The sequence below is a fragment of the Onychomys torridus genome, chromosome 1 (genome assembly GCF_903995425.1).
Source record: "Onychomys torridus chromosome 1, mOncTor1.1, whole genome shotgun sequence".
Taxonomy (NCBI): Eukaryota; Metazoa; Chordata; class Mammalia; order Rodentia; family Cricetidae; genus Onychomys; species Onychomys torridus.
This window is the reverse complement of record NC_050443.1, coordinates 126126247-126148323: the sequence shown is the minus strand read 5'-3', so window position 1 is coordinate 126148323 and position 22077 is coordinate 126126247. Positions and strand designations below refer to the sequence as shown.

General features: G+C 48.3%; 1 protein-coding gene across 12 annotated transcripts; it reads right to left on the bottom strand.

Moving 5' to 3' along the window:
- Window positions 1–262: 262 nt before the first annotated feature.
- On the bottom strand, window positions 263–13710 carry Sf1 (splicing factor 1). 12 transcript variants are annotated; one of them, XM_036203074.1, is made up of 14 exons: window positions 13505–13710; window positions 11806–11934; window positions 8964–9039; window positions 5954–6106; window positions 5678–5767; window positions 5178–5361; window positions 4971–5086; window positions 4757–4864; window positions 3704–3884; window positions 3179–3452; window positions 2825–2884; window positions 2542–2721; window positions 1574–1778; window positions 263–1139 (listed from the first exon to the last, which is right to left on the bottom strand). In XM_036203074.1, exons 1-14 carry the CDS (start codon window positions 13533–13535, stop codon window positions 1010–1012), a joined length of 1917 nt encoding a protein of 638 aa, XP_036058967.1. In that variant the 5' UTR covers window positions 13536–13710; the 3' UTR covers window positions 263–1009. The 12 variants fall into 12 exon arrangements, with proteins under 12 accessions (XP_036058967.1, XP_036058909.1, XP_036058924.1 ...); XM_036203016.1 differs by lacking the exon at window positions 1574–1778 and having other exon boundaries at window positions 3175–3452; XM_036203031.1 differs by lacking the exon at window positions 1574–1778.
- Window positions 13711–22077: the final 8367 nt, after the last annotated feature.

Here is a 22077-nt window from a genome sequence, read left to right as displayed (position 1 = left end):
GGCAGCTAAGACACAAAAATCTTAATTGGAGCTCAGATATGGAGGTCAGAGCCCCCAAGAAAAGGCCTTCAAAATGACAGAGACCACAGAGATGTGGAGTGAGCTTGGTTCTCAATGACATCAAATAGAAACAGGGTACAGGCTGAAACCACCCATACATGGGAGGTAGGAGCTGGGGCCAGGTGTTAAAACAAGGCAGGTAGGGAAACTTTGGTACCATTGGTAGGGAAAATGGGGTTTAGAAAGAAAAGAAACAGACCGGGAAAACCACACTGCTCTTTTATTCAATGGTACACCCCCCACTTTAGTGCAGTGTTGAATCAAACACCGAAAAAAAGCCCAGAGAAATTTCTGTAGATAAACCAGTGAAAAGAACGCGCATTACACATTATTGTCAACATAATCACTCCATGAAGAGGGAGGGAGGGGGGCAAAGAAGCAGAACGAAGAACAGGGGGCTCAAGCCCCAGACACTGCAAAACATCTGGACGTCTGGGGTCAAAATAAAACATAAAAGGAAGCTTTCCAGGAAGAAGAGAAGCAAATGGCATCTGAGGCAGCTTAGGTGATCAGGAGCATGTGAAAAGACTCCAGGATGGCAGGCAGGCAGGCCTATAGTGGCTTGGGTTGTCCCACTTACTGCTGGCAGGCTTGCAGGAAGATGTGAATCCCAGGGCTTGATTAACCCTAGCTAGCAATGTCAAAATTCTCAAGACACTTTAAAAGGTGGCAAAGATACACCACACACAGGACCCGCCCCCCACAACCCCAAGCCTGACATTAATGGTCAAAGTCTGTGCCTAAACCATTTGCTCCTCTCTCCTTGGGAAGAGAGGAATGAAGACAAGGAAAAGGAATTCTATCTGCAGCAGAAGACCGGGGAGAGCATCTCCTTGGACGGAGTCTGAAGAAAGGAAAAGATAAGGAAATAACAAAGGAAAAAGATAAAAATTAATAAAAATTTCACGATATGGAGCCAGCGTGTTCCGATTCCATCCACAAAAATAACTCAGGCTGCTTTGCCGAACCATCCTGTCCACCAGGGGCGCTGCTGAGGCTGTCTGCCTGGAAGGGTCACCAATGGGCGCGGAAAGTCCTCACTCTCATGGCTCGGGCCATCGCCGCCGCGGGGAGGGATCCTGGCGGCCCGGTTTGGGGAAAGGCAAAGGGAGTTGGGTGAGGAGAGAAGAAGACAAAGAAGACACTCGATGCTACAGGGCGCCAGGAGAGCCCAAGCTGGCGCCCTTACTACCACGTGCCCATTCCCAAGCGAGTCCACAGTCACTTGGCCCAGCCCAGTGCGTGCACACACACACATGCGTGCACACACAATCACATGCGTGCATCCCAATGTCTGGCTCCATATGGTGAGGTTCGGCGTGTGTTTAAACGAGACCAACTCTCTATGTATATAATATATATTTTCTTAAAAAAACAAGTCTAGTTCTGTGGTGGAGGCGGTGGGGGAGCTGGAGGCATCCCGAAGGGCGGCATGCCCGCCACCCCCATGCCCATCATGGTGACAAAGTTAGAAGGGTCCATGGGAGGCGGGGGAGGAGGGGGTGGGGCATACATCATGCCGGCGGAACCAGGTGGCGGAGGCGGCGGAGGGGGAGGGGCCCCGGGCGGCAGAGGCGGCTGGACCCCGGGGGGCAGGGGCACCATAGTGGGGTTGCCTTGCATCTGAGGGGCTCCTGGAGAAGCTGCGGCAGCCGCCTGCTGCTGTTGCCATGGCGGGATGGACCCTGTGCCAGCGCTCGTGGTGGTAGTCGTCGTATCTGGGGTAGTAAAGAAGCCCAAGGTCACACGCGCGGGGGTACACCGCGGCTCTCTGCGGCTGCTGCCTTGGGATGGGGGTCGAGGGGCGCCTGCTCCTTGCTTGGCATGCGGTACGGTGGTGGGGGGGCGGGCGGGCGGGGCTGTCCTGGTGATGGGAGTGGAGGGGTGGGCAGGACTACCCTGGGGTCAGCCTCATGGTCTCTGGGCTTAACAAAGTAAGCCCTTTGTCACCAATGCCCCTGGAGGGGCTGAGGGGAAAGTACCAGACACTAGAACCGGCTTTGACGACCCTCCGCCCAGCCGCCGCCACCACCGAACGGCACATTCAACCTCAAGCCCACAGCAGCTCTCTTCCCCACTGACCCCTTCCCTTTTCTCTGCAGTCTCTCAGGCCCAATCACAACCCCCTCCAGAACATGCATGCACCATCCCACTCTGACCCCGCGCACAAGGCACGGCCAAACCAGGAGCTCATTCAGCAGCTTAGCCTGGACTTCTGGTGCCCTACCTACAACATCAGGCTCCCTCCAGACCTCCCACGTCTCTCCCAAACACAACCACACCAAACATCAGCTCTCCTCCCCAAGACATTCCTTTGGGCCAGGCAGTCTGGCTTTCAACCCCACTGCCCTTGCTGAGACTAGAGACTAGAGTCTCCTCAACCAAGGTGCCTCCAGCCCATGTGAGATATGAGGTGCTTGTTCATCTCAGCCCCCAGCCCACATCCCACCCACCCCCACAAGCCCAAAATATTCCACTCACTTTGCTGCCATGGCAAGGGGGTGCTGGAAGCCATACTGCTGCTGGGCGGAGGGGGTGGTGGAGGCTGCTGCTGCTGCTGCTGCCATGGAGGAAGAGGACCAGAGGGAGGAGGCGGGGGCTGCCCACTGGGAGGTGGCGGAGGCGGCGGCATCATGCCCATAGGCGGCGGCGGCATCATACCTGCAAGCAAACTAAGTATTAGGCTCTAGAAAATGGGAGACCTGGACTAGAGCCCCCACTGGCTCCCAGCACTAGACAGAAAGCCTAAATTGAGTAGCATTACCTTTTCCTTGATGCAGGCGATAGACCCCAGAGCCCACAGGCGTACTTCCCAGGTACTGATCTTGATGGAAGGAAAGAGCAGGGACTTAGCAGGACATTTGAACTGGCCAGGCGAGACATCCCCAGTAGTTTTCTTAGTCACACAGCTTTTTGAGTTATTAACCTCTCAAAAGTTCTGCTGTAACAGTGGGTGGGCCTCCTCACATAGAAGATACTCTCCATAAGCCTAGGCCTCAGCAAGACTCAAGAGCACTGGCTAGACATTCAGGACTACTTCCTTACAGCTTAGAACCACTTGGTATGAGCCTATCCACCCCCAACAAACCCCAAGGTTTCTGGTCTGACACTTACTTACCCATTGGAGGAGGGCCATGGTGCCCAGGTGGATGGGGGCCCTGGTTCATTGGTGGTGGCGGCGGCTGCATCCAAGGTGGTGGTGGTCCGTTTGGATTGTGTTGCATGGGATGTCCACCATGCCCACCTGTCAGGCTGGGTAATGGGTGTGGGAAGCTGTGGGGGCCACCTCCAGGCCCACCAGGCCCACCTCCATGCATGCCATGGTAGGGCCGATTCTCTGAAGGACCAGAATTCATCCAGGGTGGGCGACTCTGCGTTGTAGACATGAGAGACTACATGAGAGCATTTCCTGCCAATGTCCATGCCTGCTCCCCCTGGTGGCAACATTGTTCTTCTGACATAGAGGGTCAGAACACAAGGATCCTCCCACAATGAGACCCCCACAAAGTCCAGACACCCTAGAAGAACAATGTTGCCAGCTACATCCACCTCTAAGCTTTATCCCAAATTCTTGGCCATAGCTCCTAGTCTCTCTCCACAGGAGAGAAGAGGAGCTAGACCAGAGAATTGTCCCAGGGCTCACCGGTGGTGGTGGGTTGCTGGCAGGAGCAGCAGGTCTTGGTGCACTGGCCAGGGGTGTGGTGGCAGGTCCAGAGGTGGAGCCCACAGATGCAGGGACAGGAGCTTCCCCTAGCTCAGCCATAAGGGACAAATATTCTTTATCCATCCGTGCTTTATCCTGAGCTGACTGAGGGTCGCCAGGCCTAAAGTAGGGTTGGAAACACAAAGAAAGGAGAAAAGGAAGCTCTAATTCAGTCAAGAATGTTCCTTTCCTAACCTTTTACTGGAAATGGTTCTCTAATTTCCATTCCGTGTCTATGTTCACCACTGCCGGCCACAGTAGAGGCCCAACCATTGTACGAGACTCTCACGTTTTATCAAATCCTACCTCTATGGGGCTGGAGAGATGGCTGAGCAGTTAAGAGCATTTACTTTCCTTGCAAAGAACTTGGGTTCAATTCCCAACACCCACATGGCAGCTCACAATCCTCTTTTTTTGTTTGTTTATTCAGAGCTGAGGATTGAACCCAGGGCCTTGCACTTGCTGGGCAAGCACTCTACCACTGAGCTAAATCCCCAACCTTCACAACCCTCTTCTAATCTCCACAGGCACTTAGGCACACACACAGTATAGACATACATGAGGGAGGAAAACTGAAATTTAAAAAAAGACAAAAAATCTACCTTTATATTCCCTGTTTGAGGGAAGGGTATGCAAGACTTAAGAGGAACTACACCCATCTCCCCCTTAAAAAAAAAAAAAAAAAGGCATATTGAAATAAAAACCCCCTAGTCTTAACAAATCTTAAGTAGCGAACATGAATTGATATATTGCACCTAATGGAAACATTTATAGCCAGAGCATAAGTAAGTTGTCTGGACAAGACAACAGAAGGCTCTACACATTTCTAGTCCTCTATGTTTAAAACTCTCACTACCCAGCCATATCCACAAAAAGGATGCTGCTCTAGTACGCAAGATGAACCGCAAGATGAACCACAAGCCCATATGGGAAGAAGGATCCTGAAGACCAGTGGGCTGCAAGGGAGCCACTCCAACAGCAGACGGGCCTCACCTCTGAAATTTGCAATCAGAGGCAATATGGCCAGCCCCTCCACACTTGGTACACACGGTAGTATTGGTAATGCTGCGTGTCTCTGAGCTCTGCCAAGGTCTTAAGATCCTGTTGAGGTAGAGAAATCAATTCAAAGACCTGTAGAGACGAACCACCTTTCCACCTCAAAATGTTTTTCAAGTGTCTATGCAATCTTCTCAACATCATCACTGACCTGTTATCATCTTCCCGTAGAGTACCATTCAAGCGAGCCAACTCTCGAAGCTGCATCTTCCGTAGATCATTCTGGTCCTCTGGTGTCTCAATACCCTGCTTCAGGATGTTTCTGATCTATTAAGACATAGCAGCAGTTAATTGTCAAAGTACCTGGGGCCAGCACTAGGTTTCCAACAAGAAGCCTCCTTCTGGGCTCACCACATACCTGTTCTACTGCCTTTTTGACATTCTCCATTGTATTGGCAGTGACTAGAGCATGAAGAGGTTCATCCTCCCCTGGCAACATTTGACCATCTTTGCGCCCAACTTTCCCTTCTTTCACAGATCCTTTCCCCCGAATCATGATCTTGGCATTGCATTCCTTCTCAATGTTCTTCAGGGTGTTCCCTCTATCAAAGGTAGAAAAGACAGTGTTTATACATTCAGTGCAAATTCTGGTTTCAGAGTAAAACTGCTGGGCTGAGTAGCCATTGGTGGGAAACTGCAAAATGCAGAATACCAAGACTCCCCAGCCAAGGACTCTGTTGAGAATTCTACATTAAGGTCAGCAACATCATCTCAGAATTTTACTTCTCTACAGAAAATGGAAAGGTGTGTGTGTGGGTGTGTATCAAATTTAAGGCATAATTCAGCCAAAACCCAAACAATAAAAACCTAAAACCCTGAAGGTATGTCAATGGGTACCACAGACTAGCAATTACTCACCTGGGCCCAATTAAGAGCCCCACAAAATTGATTTCTGGATACTCATCTTGGGGGATCATCACTTTATCACTCACACGTGTTGCTGGAGGCCTAAGAAAGAAAAGACCATCACCATCTCTATTTCTGGGACCCAAGCTCTTCTACAATTAGTCAAGGTATACCACTTGAGAATTAAGGATAATTTGGGCCAAAAGGTAAACAGTAAACCAGAATTGTCCCATCAGATCACACATGATCTGAATGTGCCCTTGTCCCAAACCACCTGACTCTACTTACTTGTAATCTGCAGGTGGTTTAAAGTCTGGGTTGAGAGCAACCATCTCGGTGATGAGGGTATGTCGCTCCTCTTCAAGCTTTTTTCGAGTACGGAACTCTCGAGTATTAAGCCGCTTCCCCTCGCTGTTGTAGATTGGTTCAGGGGAAGGGGACCTGTGGGAGACAGATCACCATTATTGCTCCGCCCCACCCCCTTTGGTCCCATATGGACTATAACAAGTCTCCCCAGCCCCTCTGCCTCTCAGATCCTAACAAAACTCTTCGGAGGAACCGACCATAACGTGTGCTATTCAATATCGTGTGGAATGGGGAGATGGAATCTGACTGAACATTAAGCAATGTGGGTATATGTGAGACAGGAAAAAATTCTTTCATTTGTTAGAGTGACTGAGGAAGGGTCCATTAAAGGGAAACCCTTGCTTGGACCACAAGTGGTAAGAACAGTATCATCCTTTGGAGGCTTCTTGCCAAATGATTCATTTGAAAAAATTTATACTAACCCAACTTGATGAACCACAGAACCCCGAGTTTAGGTGAACTGTGTGTGTTAGGAAGAGCATCTGTACCCCTATCACAGAGTGAACACAAGTTCGTTCACCCAAGCAGCTGGGACTCATGCTACTATAGCTACTTGGCCCCCAACGGAGAGAAATGGTGCAGGGCTTCGTCTCTGCTTTTCCTTCAGTGGCCTGGCTGGCTGTTCGAGGTGGGGAGTCTGGGTAGAGAAAGTCGTTAAAGTGCTAACGCAGCCTCTGCAAGAGGCTGCAAATGCAGATTTGGTCAAACACTTGTCTAGGGCCTGAACCTGCCAACAGCAAGGGGGAACTACGATTCTCCGCCAGAGTTTACAAGTCCAGAAAGCAGAAATTTCTCTCTCATATTTAAGTAAAATGCTGACGCTACAAGCAAAAATAAAAATAAAAAATAAAAATAAAAAATATATAGTAATAATGATAAAATGGTCACTTTACCACAGCTAGATTTTGCGGTAACAAAAAAAGAGAAGTTACACTCCTAGAAATCTGAGTTAAGATTACAAAAAGGACCATAGCTTGATACTCTGTATGAAAATTTAGTAGCAGCTGCAAGAAGGGAAGAGACCATGTGTATCAGGTTATTTTTTAAAAAACATCCTGAAAAGTAGTCCCGACTCCTACACCCTTTGTTTAGTTGAGAGAATTGTGCCTAGTTGGAGAGCAAGAACTGAACTCGGCTGCTCCCACTGTCTTCAGCCTAAAGGGAACCATGTCATACCAGGTTACACACACGATGGAATAAAAGGTCAGGTTTGTTCGTGGCTAATGACGGCTAAATGACACCTCCGTTTCTAGCATCTGGATGAACTGTTAGCACAATCCAATCATAGTGAACACAAGCAAATGTCCCCAGCTCATTAGACTGTCATCTTACACATTTAAGTCTACAACAGGTTTTAAAACATTTTAATTGTGCAAGTTAAGCAACATCAAAATAGCAGAAAGTGGCTTAATTTTGAAATACACCTTCTTAAGAAATCATCTTAGTAAGGTAAGAAACTCATTCATTTATTTCCCTCCAACCTGGACTTAAAAAGCAAAAGCAATCAGGCATTAGGGCCTCTTTCAAATTGAGCATATACAAGGAGGAAAAACCCTGCTCTGGTTTTACTTATTTCTAGAATGTCCACCCCACTGCCATCTAGAATAGAATGTTTCTGGCTAAATACCAAATTGTACCAGAACCAAATCGGCCTTTTAAAGGCTTTATAACTTCATAACCATTTAACCTCTTCCCAAACTGTGGAAGTGAAAAGCAAAAGCTAGCAATCTAGAGGTTAGACTGGCCGGACTTCTTCACCTAGAAGAGGCATCAGAGACATCAACTGCACTCTAATCCCAGTTCTCCAGGAAGCAAACAAGGTTTGTTAAAAACTCAACCTTTGGAGGAATTGCCTGGTAACCTGTAGACATACCATTAAAGGGGAAAAGGCCAAAAAGGCACTAAACAGTTGTGGTCTATAACCTACAAGGTAAATCTTAAAAAATTAAAAAATAAAAATCTTCAAATCAAAAATGAAATGTAAAATACAACTTTCCAATTAAAATCTATATGTGAAAAAAATAACAAACTTGATAATCAAAAGAAGGAGGAGGAATCATTAAGTTCATTTGTTTCGTGGCAAGGGGCAGCAGAACTGTGTGTAACTTCTAAAGCCATTACCAGGATAGTAAAAGCCAGAAACACTTTTAAAGCAATCTTTTCAACTATACTACATGCACTAAGAGAGATTCCAGTGGAAGCTTATTGTCAATTAAATGACCAGACTTTAGCTGTTCAAAGATCAGCCAATAAAATTCCACTTAAAAAGTTCCTCTCTCACATGAACTTTAACTTTTCAGAGACGAGAGAAACTATAAACTGAAATGACATGACCACAGCTGTTTGAGGCCCACGTTCCCTTTAAAAAAGAAAAAGTAATTTAGGGGTTTATTGCTTGCCTTTCCCTCCCAAAACCCGCAGGCAATGGCCAAGGCTGAAAATTAACTGGCAATGAAGGAAGTTGGTTAGAAATCTCCTAATTTTAAAACAATCTCAAAACCATAAGCAGGTAAGACTTCAACAAGCTTGGCCTGCTCAAATTCAGTGATGGTTAAAAATATTCTCAAATCCCTGCATAATATACCATGAGGAAAAACTGCCCCCTGTGCTTTCCAGCCAAAGCAGCCAGTGAAAAGGCAGGTTAATGGCCACCCCTCACTGTCCCTAGGGGTGGGTAAATTTTCAGGTTAAAATCTACATGCTTACCAATTAGAAACCAATTATCCATTTTCCTTTAACTTATTCTCCCATTAAATTCCATTCCAACTTTTCTAACTGTTGACTGAACATACATTCTAAATCAACCCTGGTCAGAATACCAGTCGTCTTAACTATGGTTTTATTGAACTGACACAATATGTTGCCACCAGTAAAAACATATTGAGAAAAAGGTAAAAGCGTTACTGTCAGCTGGTTAAAACTGTTTCCCAACCTGTCCTCAGGGTTAGGGGGGATGCCCAGGTCTCCTGTGCGCAGTTTACGAGTCAGGTCTTCTATCTGTAGTTGCACTGGAAGAAACCAGGTTAGGAAAGAAAAAAAAGGATGGAAAAAAAGACAATGTTACCAAAAAACATCTCAAATCTCAATAACAAGCATGAAGAACTCGGAGACTTTGAAAGGGATGACTGATCAGTGACACACTGAGGCAAAAACCCCCAACCACCTAGCAGCAGGAGTCCATTTACATCTACAGTTAATTTTCACTTCAAATGGTTATCACGTAAGGAAGCAAACAGTTTGTTGGAAGAGGGGTTAGCAGTTAAGACTGTTCACTACGGCTTACAATTGCAATTATCAGGAGGTATTCACCTCTTCCCTTCCCCACCAACACTTGCTTACAATTGGCACCCTGAACCAACGCCATTTAAGATATCACCAATACCTGGTTCCCATCAAACTCAGGGCAAAACTTAAGTTTCTATTTCTTCAGTAAATATTATACACAGCCCCAAATCATTCAATTAACGTGGGACAACAACAACAAAAATAGCAGTTGAGCAAAGACCATTTTCATTAAGACCAGGTTTAAAACTCTTTAGGCAAGACACTTAATTCAACATCTTACAGATTCGTACGTACATTTTCTACTTTATGTACAATCAGACCTGTACTGAGTCCCCAATACCTGCAGCTTTTACTCAAATATTGAACAAACCATGTCTTTATAAACCAGTGGGTCTAAGCAAGGTTCTGTAAGTTTACTTTTTGTTTGTTTTCCTTTATCTTTGATTTCTTTTGCTTTTTGTTTTTGTTTGTTTGTGGTTCTTTTTTTTTTTGAGACAGGGTTTCTCTGTGTAGTCCTGGCTGTCCTGGAACTTGCTTTATAGACCAGGCTGGCCTCAAACTCAGAGATCACCTGCTCCTGCCTCCCAAGTGATTGAGTAAAAGGTATGCAATACACCTGACTAAGGTTATTTCCAGACCAGCTGATGATGTGGGGAGGTGTGTAAAAGATGAAAAGTGAGGGTCAAGGAGAATGCATGTGGCCCTCCAGTTTGAAATGACAAGAGATGAGGGTTTCATTAAAAGCTCCCAGTAACTCAAGGGAAATCTAACACAGCAGTCAGTAGGATAGCAGGCCTAGAGTGGCTTCGTCAATATGGTGCGTAACTACCTCTCCTATATCTTTATCATGCCCCAAGTTTCTGAGCACGCAGGAAGGGCATGGCTTACTTATAATTAGGATTAATGCATTAAATTTTTCAAGACAGTGTTTCTCTTTGCAGCCTTGGCGGTCCTGGAACTCTCTGGCTTAGAGATTCACCTGCCCCTGCATCCTGGGTGCTGGGATTAAAGGTGTGATTAAACCACTGCCTGGCTGATAATTCTAATTTTCATGTTTGTCTCACAGGGCTATACAACTTCTCCACGCTGACAACACCGATTAAAAGAAAATTTAATAGTGAGAGGATACTGAGGACATCTGGACAAAGTGTATGGGACACAGTTGCTCTCCAAGCTCCCCTACTCCAACAAGTTCTAGCTTTACAGTCAAAACATTAGCTCAGAAGTTCAGATAAAAGTTAATCTTCCATAGGGCAGCCTCTTAACTGTGGGATCTAACTTGAATATCCAGAACTGAATAAACCAGAAAAAGATGTTATCTCACCATGAAGCAAAGAACCTACACTAGTCTGTCTCTTCTATCTACTTTGATGAAAGATGTAAATAGTCTTTAAGGGCTTAGTGCATTAACTAAGCCTGAAGAGAAAGAGCTGGAAAAGTATTAAGTGTTTTTCAGATTCTACGTTCTTGGGCTATGACACACTAGGGGCATTTTATAAGGTTGGAAGGTCCAACACTGGTCTAATGACACCTAAGGGCTGGGTAAGAGTAAACAGCAACAGTGAGAAAAAGTAGTATTAGTAGTACTGTGAGAAGCAGACAATTCCAACGCCTTAATATTCTCAGCAATCTAAGAACCAGGAAATGAAGACCCTCCAGGTTTAGACCACATTGGCCTTGAAATTGTTTGTGAAGGCCACAGCTTCATGGACCCAACTAGGTTTCTGCTCAAAGAGGATGTTTATTTGGTTAGTTGAAAATGTTTATCAAGTGCACTTTTTGAGACACTGGACAGATATATACAACTTGTATTAATGACCTTGGTTTCTAAGTAATTTTGAGGTTTAATTTCAATTCAACTGTGGACAGCAACTTAATTTTTAAAAAATCCTACAACCACCTCATTTCAAATCAAACAGTAATAAACCCTTCCCAGCAGAGTCCTTTAGTGGTTAATTACAAGAGCCTTCATTTTTAAGACAGCTCTCTAAAGACCAAACAAGAAAAGATGCTGAAGGGAAGGATTAAATTCAACAAAATGGTAAAAATGGGTGAACTGTAAATACTTTCAGAGCCACTTTTTGTTTGAACTGTTTTGTAACCTATAAAAAAAAGCAAAACCACATTTTAGGGGAAGGGAACTATGACATTATGGTGAAAGGCCATGCTACAAAAAAGGCACCCGGTTTACAATACCTGCAATGTTCTCCACTGGGGCCTGTCCAGAGGCAGATAGCATGCACCTCATCAATGAGCAAGCGCAGCTGAGAAGTGGGCTGCTTAGTAAGGCCTATGTGCTGCTGAAAGCAGGCCCAAACAGGCTACAAATGCAGGACTGGCCAAGCAAATCAAAGTTTACACCAAAGCTATAAAAGCACACCTTATCACTCCTTGTCCCAAGACTAAAATCTCAGACTTTCAACAGAGTTGTCACTCAGAATAAGCAGTAACAAACTGAAGGTGCACCTGGATGCAGAACGTGTATTTACCTATATAAGCTCTTTCTTGTTCCCGAGTCAGTCCAGGGGGGATAACTGTGGGCATGCCTGGAATCACTGTCTTCTGTTCCATTGTGTCTTGGTTCCAACGGCTCCTCTTCCTCTTCTTACTTGGGAAGTCTAAAGACAGACAGAGTCCATCAGGAGGAAATATGAACCATGAGAGTGACTACCAACAGGCAATTCATGATAATTAAGACGGAAACAGACATCCACCTAAAATTTAAAAGGAAAAGCATCTCAGAGATCAGAGAAGGAAATAAGCAGCCATTAAAGGGTATCTGGTCCTGTCAGGAGAGCTAAGGAACACTTCACATTTACTTACATTCTTTTTCTTTTTTTTCCCTGGAAAAACTTGCTAAAGAATGTAAATACAAGAAACAAATTTTCTCTTGTGGTGTTTGGAAACCCTAGGTCGTTGCAAATGCTAGGTAAGGGCTCTACTACCAAGGCACACCTATTCTTTCTTTTTGTTCTGTTTTGCTTGAGACAGACAAGTCTCTTTACAGAGCCCTGGCTATCCTGGAACTGCGGAGATCATGCTGGCCACAGTTCACCCGCCTTCTGTCTCCCACGTGCTGGAAATAAAGGCATGGGCCACTGCATCCTTCCTTCCAATTCATAAGGTATAGGAACCCAGAATGGAAGTGTTAAGGAGATGCACATTATCAATTCCGGAAGCTTTAAACGGCAGAAAAGTTGGAAAATCGTGTCTACAAAGCAGCAGGAAACTAGCTTCAAGAGGACAAAGCACCAAAGCTCTTGCTACATATTACTAAGTGAGATACCCCGTCCTTCAGTAAGCCCATCCTCACAAGGGGCAAGATCAGCATTCAGTGTTCCTGACCAGTGGACACTTGTCATCAGAACTCTGATGTGTCAAATTCTTTCCTATGTTTACCACACAAGGTTTTCTATTTCTCAGGCCAAGGGGAAAACCTTTTTAAAACAGCACAGGGAAAGCTGGTCACTCTGAGAACCGAGAACCTACTAGAAAACAAAAGGAGATAAACAGCCTTAAAAAAAAAAAAAAAAAAAAATTAAGAAATCGAACCCAAACTTCACTAGAAGCCTTCCAAACTGGCCTTATTGTAAAAAAGGAGGCGCTCTTGTCACGGGACTGGTCTTCCAGGTTCCTAAAGTCACAAAGCGGACCACTCACACGCTCCTGTCCACACCAGCTCGGGGCGGGCAACAGGTGGCCGCTCCAAGCTATCAGAATTGCGCCACAAAGCCTGGACGCCTCAGTGCGTCTGCGCAAAGGACGCTTCCTCCCGCCCGTCTTCCTCTCGCCGGAGCGCATGCGCACTCCAGGCCTCTCAAACCAGGCCGCGCGTACCCTGGGGCGCGTCCGCCCGGACCTGCCGTGCACGCGCGCGCGTGCTCGCCGCGCGAAACCGCGGTCGCGTGCCTCCCCGCCGGCCGGGCCGGGCCGGTCCGCGCGCCGCCTCCCGCGCTCTAGCGGCCCGACTCGCCGCCGCCGCCGCCGCCGCCGTCACCGCCGCCGGCCGGGCCCGGCTGGTGTGGCGGGTTCGAGGTTGGAGGCGGCGGCACCGCTAAGGAGAAGGCCGCCGTCAGGGCCCCCCGCCATCCCGCCATCCCGCCGGCGGCGGCCCGAGCGCCAGCAGGCCCCGCTCGAAGCCGCCTTCGGGCCCAGGGAGCGGGGGAAGGCCTGGCAGGCCCAGCTTACCCAGCGGCGTGGCGTTCGCTCCGGTCGCCATGGCGCCCCAGGGGACCGGCAGCGGCGGTTCCTCGTCCTCGGCGGCGGCTTCTCCTTCGCGAACCTTCCGGGGGGGAGGGGACCCGACGACGCCGCCGAGGAGCGCGGGGAGCCAGTCCTCTCACGCGGCGGGCGGCGGCGGCGCCAGACGCACAAAGAGGGAGGAGAGAGGATGCGGCGGGGGCGGGCTGGGGGCGGCGGGACCGGGGCCTGGATTGGGCCGGCCCGAGGGGAGGTCGGAGTCAGCGGCCTCCGATTGGTGGAGCGCTAGTCCTCTCGGAGACGTGTCGGGATTGGCCGAACCGTTAGGCCAGGCGACGAAATGGCGGCGGGGCCGGGGGAGCTGGGAGGCGTCGCAGCGCGCACTTCATTTGTTCCTGCGCGGACTGAGCTCCTAGGCCGGAGGGGCGGGGCGGAGGCGAGGCAGTCTATGACGTAGGGCGAGCGGCTAGCTCATTGGCTGAAGGTGACGGAGTCGAGCGCCTCGGCGTCGTAGTGCCGCAGGATTGGCTGAAACGAGTCCCCTCCCCCAGGGACGCGTCGCTCGGGAGTCGAGAAGGCCCGAGAGTAGGAGGTGCGCGTGCGCGGCGAGGCCGAGCGGCCCGTGCCCCTCCACCAGCGGGGCCGGAGCGGAAGCCCTGAGTGACGTCGGTCGTTGTGCCGGAGGTAACCAGGAACCGCGGGGAAGGGGCGGGCTCGAGTGAGCGGACCCGGATTCGTCGGCGGCGCAGGTAGAGGAGAACTTCCTGTTTTCTTTAAAATAAAGCGTTGTGGAATTGGCTCTAAGTAGGGTAGTTTTTTGTGTTTTAAGGTTTTATTTTATGCCGGCATTGTGGCGCACGCCTGTAATCCCAGCACTCGGGAGGCAGAGCCAGGTGGATCTCTGTGAGTTCGAGGCCAGCCTGGTCTGCAGAGCTAGTCCAGGACAGGCTCCAAAGCTACGGAGAAACCCTGTCTCCAAAAACCTAAAAAAAAAAAGAAAAAGAAAAAGGAACAGCATATAACCTCAGAAGAAAGACAACGACGATGGCCAGAGTAGTGGCCTGGCACCTGAGTATTTGAGAGGCTGAGGCAGGAGAACTACCATGAGTTTGGTACTAGGCTCGGGTACAATATATCTGTCTCAAAAGGGGGAAAAAGAAAAGGCCGGGCTTAGTGGTGCATGCCTGTGTCTGTAATCCCAGGCCTTGCAAAGGAAAATCAGGAGCTCATGGTCATTCTTAGGAAAAAAACAAAAAACAAAACCACAGTCAGTTCAAGTTTCCAAGTGTGCACTTCCATCGGAATCTCAGTGTGTTGAGAATTTTATTATATTACCTTAAAAGTATATAACCAGCTGGGCAGTGATGGCACACACTTTTAATCCTGGTACTTGGGAGTTTGAGGCCTACAGAGTGAGTTAACGGAGAAACTGTCTTTGGAAAAAAGTATATAACCAGGAAAATAGTAGGGAACTTGTAAATGAAACAGAAGTTAGACATGCCCTCCTGTAAAGTAAACATAAGAGCAATGAAACTATTTTCTTGCCGGAAAAACAGTTCAACACAACAGATGAGAACTGGGGATAGGATTCTCACAAAGCTGATTACTCCAACCCAGTAGAGAGAAAGACGTCTAATAAATGATGTGGAAGGGTTGGAGAGGTGGCTCAGCAGATATGACCACGGGCTGCTCTTCCATTCATTTGCCAGCACCACATGGTGGTTCACAACCAACTGTAACTTCAGTCCCAAGGAATCCAAAGCCGCCGCCTAGCTTCACAAGTACTGGGATGGCACAGTCTGGCGGTGTTCTCTGGAGAACTCTGCTGGGTCTACCTCCAGCGTCCAGGGTCCCGGAACCAAAAGAAGCCTCTCCTCTTGATCCTGGGTCTTCAGCGTCCTCTCTCAGACCCACCTTGTAGGCGTGACCATTACCGAAAGCCTCAATGGGGGTTGGAACTTCCAGGCCAAGGCTGGAATAGCTACCCACTACAGATAGAAGACTTGAACTTTTTTTTGAGACAGGGTTTCACTGTGTTGTGTAGCCCTGGCTGTCCTGGAACTCACTCTGTAGACCACACTGACCTCAAACTCACAGAGATCTGCCTCTTTCTGCTGTGATTAAAAGCAAGTTCCAGGACAGCCAGGGCTGTTACATAGAGAAACCTTGTCCTGAAAACCAAAATTGTGTGTGTGTGTCAGAGAGAGAGAGAGACAGTTAGTTCTGAGTTCATGTTTGTACCATGTGCAAGCCTGTTGGCAGCAGAAGCGGAAAGCCTCCAGATCAGATCCCCTAGAACTGGAATCACAGACAGCTGTGGGCCACCACTCGTTTTTTTAGAGAAAAAGAGGACAGCTCTGTGATAAAGCACTTGCCTAGCATGTACAAGGCCCCAGGTCCTAGTCATACTACCACAAAATAATAAAAGTGGGCAGGGCTGGTGTCACATGCCTGTAATCACACACTCAGGAGGTAGAAGCAAAGGAATCTATCAAAGCCAGCCTGGCTACATGAAATCTTGCCAAAAGAAAAACCAGTGAGAGAAGATTCTGCCTGCAGTTCATACCAGTGACTCCTGTTGATTTGGTTGAGTCCCCTTAGTGTTTTGTTTTGAGACAGAGTCTCCCTGTGTAGTTCTGGTAAGCCTAGAACTTGCTGCATAGACCAGGCTGTGACCAGGAACTCACAGAGATCCACCTAACTTCACCTCCCAAGTGCTGGGGATTTTAGGTTTTGTGTTTTGTTTTTTTCTGAGACAGGGTTTCTCGGTGTAGCCCTGGCTCTCCTGGAACTCACTCTGTAGACCAGGCTGGCCTCAAACTCAGAGATCCGCCTGCCTCTGCCTCCCGAGTGCTGGGATTAAAGGCGTGTGCTATACGGTATGACACCCAGCTCCCCCGACCCCAGGGTAGCTTGTAGTCCAGGCTGGCTTCAGATTACTTTAAATTTTGGATCTGTACCCCCCTCTCACCACCTCCAGGGGACTGGAATTATTGACATTCACTACCACTGCCAGGGATGGAACCCAGGCCTTCTTGCTTGCTAAGTAAATTCTCTACAAACAAACCAGACCTTTGGTTTTTAAATTTTCAAGATACATTTGTTTTTAAGTGATTGCACACCTGGTTGAAACTGAATTTATTTGTTTGTTTTGTTTTTTTGAGACAGGGTTTCTCTGTCCCGGAACTCACTCTGTAGCCCAGGCTGGCCTCGAATTTATAGAGATGTGCCTGCCTCTGCCTCCCATGTGCTGGGATTAAAGGCGGCATGCACCACCACTGCCCAGCTCAAAACTGAAAATTTATAGGGAATATGTGATCCGTACATGAAGCTGTGGAGTACCTTATGTGAGTTTCACTCAGATACTGAACACTGTGAACCTACCACCCTGGAGAACCACGTACAGAAGCCAAGCCCTTTACAAGCTCTTGGGCCCTACATTGCAGTCTGAAGTGTCAACACTGGTAACCACTCTGTAAAAACCTAGCAGGCAGAAGTTGGTAGGAAAGAAACAAATTGTGGCCAGGCTTTAGTGGTGCACGCCTTTAATCCCAGCACTCTGTAGGTAGAGGCAGGTGGATCTCTGAGTTCAAGGCCAGCCTGGTCTTAGAGTTTTAGAACAGTCAGGGCTGTTACAGAGAGAAACCCTGTTACCCCCCACACACACACTAGAGCAAACAAGTTTACTCAAAGCCTTTCATGAGGAAAATAGAGGACGGCTTCATCTCACATTCTGTCTCAGAGGGCTCAAGGTGGGAAGGGATTGGTGGGACACCAGGGCTTCAGGTAGGACAATAGGCAGGAATGGGGTCTTTCCCTTCCAAGAACCATCGTTTATTTTGAAACAGGGTCTCACGTATCAGATTAGCTTCGGTTTAATATGTAGCTGAGGCTGGCCTTGGCCTGCTAATCCTCCTGTCTACTTCCCAAGGCATGCGCTGAACCACACCCTATTTTTAGCTTTTTTTTTAAAATGTGGAACTGAGGATCGAACCCAGGGCCTTGCACAGCGCTCTACCACTGAGCTAAATCCCCAACCCCTATTTTTAGCTTTTTAAAATCTAATAGATCTTGCATCTCCTGGGACAGCACCTGTGTGTGGCAGTATTTTGTTTGTGCTCTAACAAAGCTTGCCTATAGATCAGAGGGTGGAGCTAGCCATTAGCTAACCATAGAGGCCAGGCAGTGGTGGCACACACCTTTAATCCCAGCACTTGGGAAGAGGAAGCAGGAAGATCAGGAGTTCAAGGTCACCCTGAGCTACACGCGATTTAGCCAGTCTAAAAGAGAAACAGCCAGGCAGTGGGGGCTCCTGCCTTTAACCCCAACATTAGGGAGGTGGAGACAGAAATGTAAGGTGTTCGAGGCCAGCCTGATCTACAAAGCAAGTTCCAGGAAAGGCACAAAGCTACACAAAGAAACCCTGTCTTGAAAAAAAACCAAAGGGGAAAAAAATAAAAAAACCCAGAAATGTAAGGTGGGAGGAGACAGGAGCTTGGCCCTTCGCAGTCTGAGGACTCAGTAGAGGTAAGAAGTCTCCCCAGTGGCTGCCCCTTTACTTCTCTGATCTTTCAGCATTTACCCCGATATCTGACTCTGGGTTTTTATTATTAAGACCAATTAGAATTCATACTAGCCTGTGCTTTCCATTGATCTATTTAGCAACAACGGGGATCGAAGCCAAGGCTCTGTGCGTGCTGAGCAATTGTTCTGCCCCCAAGCTGCACCCGGCCCTAGACTTCCTCGCTTGGTGGAGCATGTGAACATGAGGGGGATGCTATGGGGAGTAAGAGATGGCTCCACGGTTAAGAGCACTGGCTGCTCTTGCAGAGGACCCAGGTTATCTTCCCCAGCAACCACATGTATCTCACACTGTCCTTAACTCCAGTTCCAGGGAACCAGTGCCTTCTCTGGCCATCAAGGGCACCAGGCACACACATGGTATATGTGTACACTTGCAGGCAAAGCACTCATTCATAAAGGAAGAATAAGTTTTTTGTTTGTTTGTTTGTTTGTTTGTTTGTTTGTTTTGCTTTGCTTTTGAAGACATTTCTCTTTGGCCCTGGCTGTCCTGGAACTCACTCTGTAGCCCGGGCTGGCCTCAAACTCACAGAGATCCGCCTGCCTCTGCCTCCTGAGTGCTGGGATCAAAGGTGTGTGCCACCACACCTGCTATAAGCTTTGTAAAAACAGAGAGGGTTAGGAGGGAGGCATGAACTACAGTCTCCATCTCTCCCAATCCTTACCTGGGATTACCACCCCAGTTTTCTTTCTGTTACTGTAGAAATGCCCTGAGGAAAGGAACTTTAAGGGAAAGAGCTTTAGTTGGCTGACAATTATAGGGACAGTCTGTCTGTTAAGGGGAATGGGACAGGAGCTTGAGGAAAGCAGTTACATTCTTAGTCAAAGCAGAGGAAACAATGGCTCTTCCACTTGAGGACCCCCTGCCTAGGGGACAGTGCCACTCACAGCACGCTGAATCTCCCTGGATTTTTGTTTTTGTTTTTGTGGTTTCTTTGAGACAGGGTTTCTCTGTCTGGATCTCACTCTGTAGACCAGGCTGGCCTCGAACTCACAGAGATCCGCCTGGCTCTGGAGGTCAGAGGACACTATTCGGGAGTCAGTTCTCCTTCCACATTGAGGTCTCTCTCATCTCTGACTCTGTGTTGAGTACTCCATGCTGGTTGGTCCCCGAGCTGACTCTCCCACCTCCCTATCCAAGTGCTTTTGCCCACCGAGTCATCTGCCTCGGCTTCAAAGTAACCAACTTCATAAATTGGTCATTCTGGACAGTTTTCTTTCTTGCTTTTTTTTTTTTTTTTTTTTCTGAGACAGGGTTTCTCTATGTAGCTTTGCGCCTTTCCTGGAACTCACTCTGTAGCCCACAGATCTCTCCAACTCACAGAGAGCGGCCTGCCTCTGCCTCCCCAGTGCTGGGACTAAAGGCGCCGGCCACCACCACTACCCGGCTTCATTCTGGACATTTTTCTGTTTACAGTATATACACGGTTTCCAGGGCTGCAAATGAAGCCAGGTGGCAGGGTGTGGGCCTAATGTACTCCTTGGGTTTGCCCTCCATTGTAGACCAAAACAAAGCCATAAGCATAGTATCTACAGTCCCCACTGTCAACTCCACTCCAGGTGAGTTGGGCAACCCCCCTTCCCCAGTGCCTGCTCCTGCTGAGGCCCCAGCTGGAAGGCCGCCATTTTCGTTTCCCCCATACTTTTTTTTTTTTTTTTTAGTTGAGGATCGAACCCAGGGCCTTATGCTTGCTAGGCAAGCGCTCTAGCACTGAATCCCCAACCCTCCCTCCATACTTTTGTCCCCCGTCCCAAAAAAGCCGTTCTTACTATGTAGCTGAAGCTGGCCTTAAACTGCTCTCTCCTGCCTCAGCACCCCAAGTGCTGGGGTTACAGATGTGCACCTCTGTGCTCAGCCTCCTGTGACCTGTGTGCATGCATGCATGGAAGCTGATAGTTTATCTTGCTAGTTTCTGAGCTTTCCTAACACTTGACAGCACACACTGGCCATTTTATGGGACTTACTGCTTTGGTTTAAGCCCTTTGGTTGCTGTATTAAGAACTTAGAGCATTTCCTGACTGCCCAACCGCCCTGCTTTAGCTGATGGTGCATCCTGGGGAAACCAAACTCAGTGGTCCCTGCCCTGTGCTCTCCGTCACTCTCCCTCTCATTCCAGAGGCTCCTCTGCACCTTCAGGGATGCGCTGACAGGCCTGTTTGTTGAACATGCTAGAGCCCATGTTCTCTGTTCGGCTTTTTTAAGGCAGGGTCGTGGTATGTAGCCCTAGCTGGCATTCCTGCCTCAGACTCTAAAGTGCTGGGTGACAGATGTGAGTCACCATACCTGGTGATGTATCTCTGTCCACAGAATGATGAAGAGTCCCCATCCCACAGGTAACACCCACAGGGGACATTTGTATGGTACCTCGCTGTGGCAAACACAGCCACTCCAAACCAGAGATGCCACTTCCAGGAATTGATTCCCCAGAAACACACTTGAGTACACAGAGTGGCTCAGACAGGAGTTATTTATTGCAGTGTGGTTTGTGATATTAAAGTAGAAATACATTCCGTCAATAAGGACCTTTCAGTTAACATCAGTCACCTGAAACATGTACCACCCAGCACAAGCTATACAAAAACAGGCCAGGATGATAATGGAAAGATCTCCAGAATGTATTTTCAGAGAGTCAGCAGGATATATGGACTGTTGCCATGTGAATACAAAATATACCAAATTGTTTAAATATCATAAATACTTCTAGAAGGGACTGGAGGACAAATGAAAGACAAGTTTTATTTATTTTTGAGGCAGGATCTTACTACATATAACCTTGGCTGGCCTGGAATTCACTGTGTAGACCAGGCTGGACTACAGACAGTCCTCTGCCTCCTGAGCACTGCGATCACAGGCATTCACCAGTCTGCTTCATCAAATTCTCTTTTGTATTTGAAAAAGGCTGTCTATAAACAAGTATATAAATAAAGTGACATCTTCCAGTGCATATTCCTGGCTTGCGCTGTCTTTGGCTTGTGGCACCCAACACTCTCAGTGGGCCTTTCCTTTCACAGGCCTCTCAATTTGGCATACTACACCCCTAAACCTCCTTTTCAGATGGACTCTGGGCTGAGCCAGCTGCCACAAGGTGGCACTGTGTGCAGCCCACTACTCCGAAGTCTGAGGGCCAGTTATCCCAGGGCACCTGGGTTAAGTGTGGGCTGGGTGGTAACCCCTCTCATCCCCACCACCAGCATGCTCCCAAGAAATCCGGGATACAGGAAGCTAGGATTTTACTGTGTAGCCTGATCTCCCTTGGCCCTTCAGATGATCTGGAGTCTCACTGAGGATATACATTCCATCCCTCTTCCTGGCCTGGCTCTCTATGCAGCCAAGCAACCCTCTTGGTCACTAGAAACCAAGCAATCGAGGCTCTGAAGATGGGACAGTGACAGCCACAAGGGCCACAAATTTCAGTCACATGAGCTGTGGCCTACCCACTCACCCACCCGTTGCTTCACTGAGCTGCCAAGTACTTGCAGCCAGCACACCAGGCCTAAGGCCTTCTTCTGCCAACATTTGCTCTAAATGTCAGGAGGGGGCAATGAGCTGAAACGGAGCACTGAGCTCTGGACCTCCGCTCCACAACCCCCATTAGCGTCCCCAGGCCTGGCACTGTGTGCTCCACCCTCCCTTCAGTGGCCTTGGTCATTGGCAAGCCAGTCAGTATCTGGGGCCACAGGGGAGGGGGCATCTGGCCCAGGGGGCTCTGAGCCCTTTGCAAGGGGACTAAGGGAGGGCAATATGAAGCACAAGCTAAGCCACCAGGGACATGGGCTCCAACCCATTTCCTGGGGTTGAGCTGTATCTTGGTCGCGACTCCAAGCCTGGCATGGAATAAATGAATACTACAGAGACCTAGATCCATCTTCCTGGCTAAGCTGATGCTTCACTGTACTGTTATAGGTCTGTAGTGGGACACTGCAGCCAGGCCTGGGGTGCAGATCCCAGAAATGGTCATGGACATGGTGGCTAGCTCCTT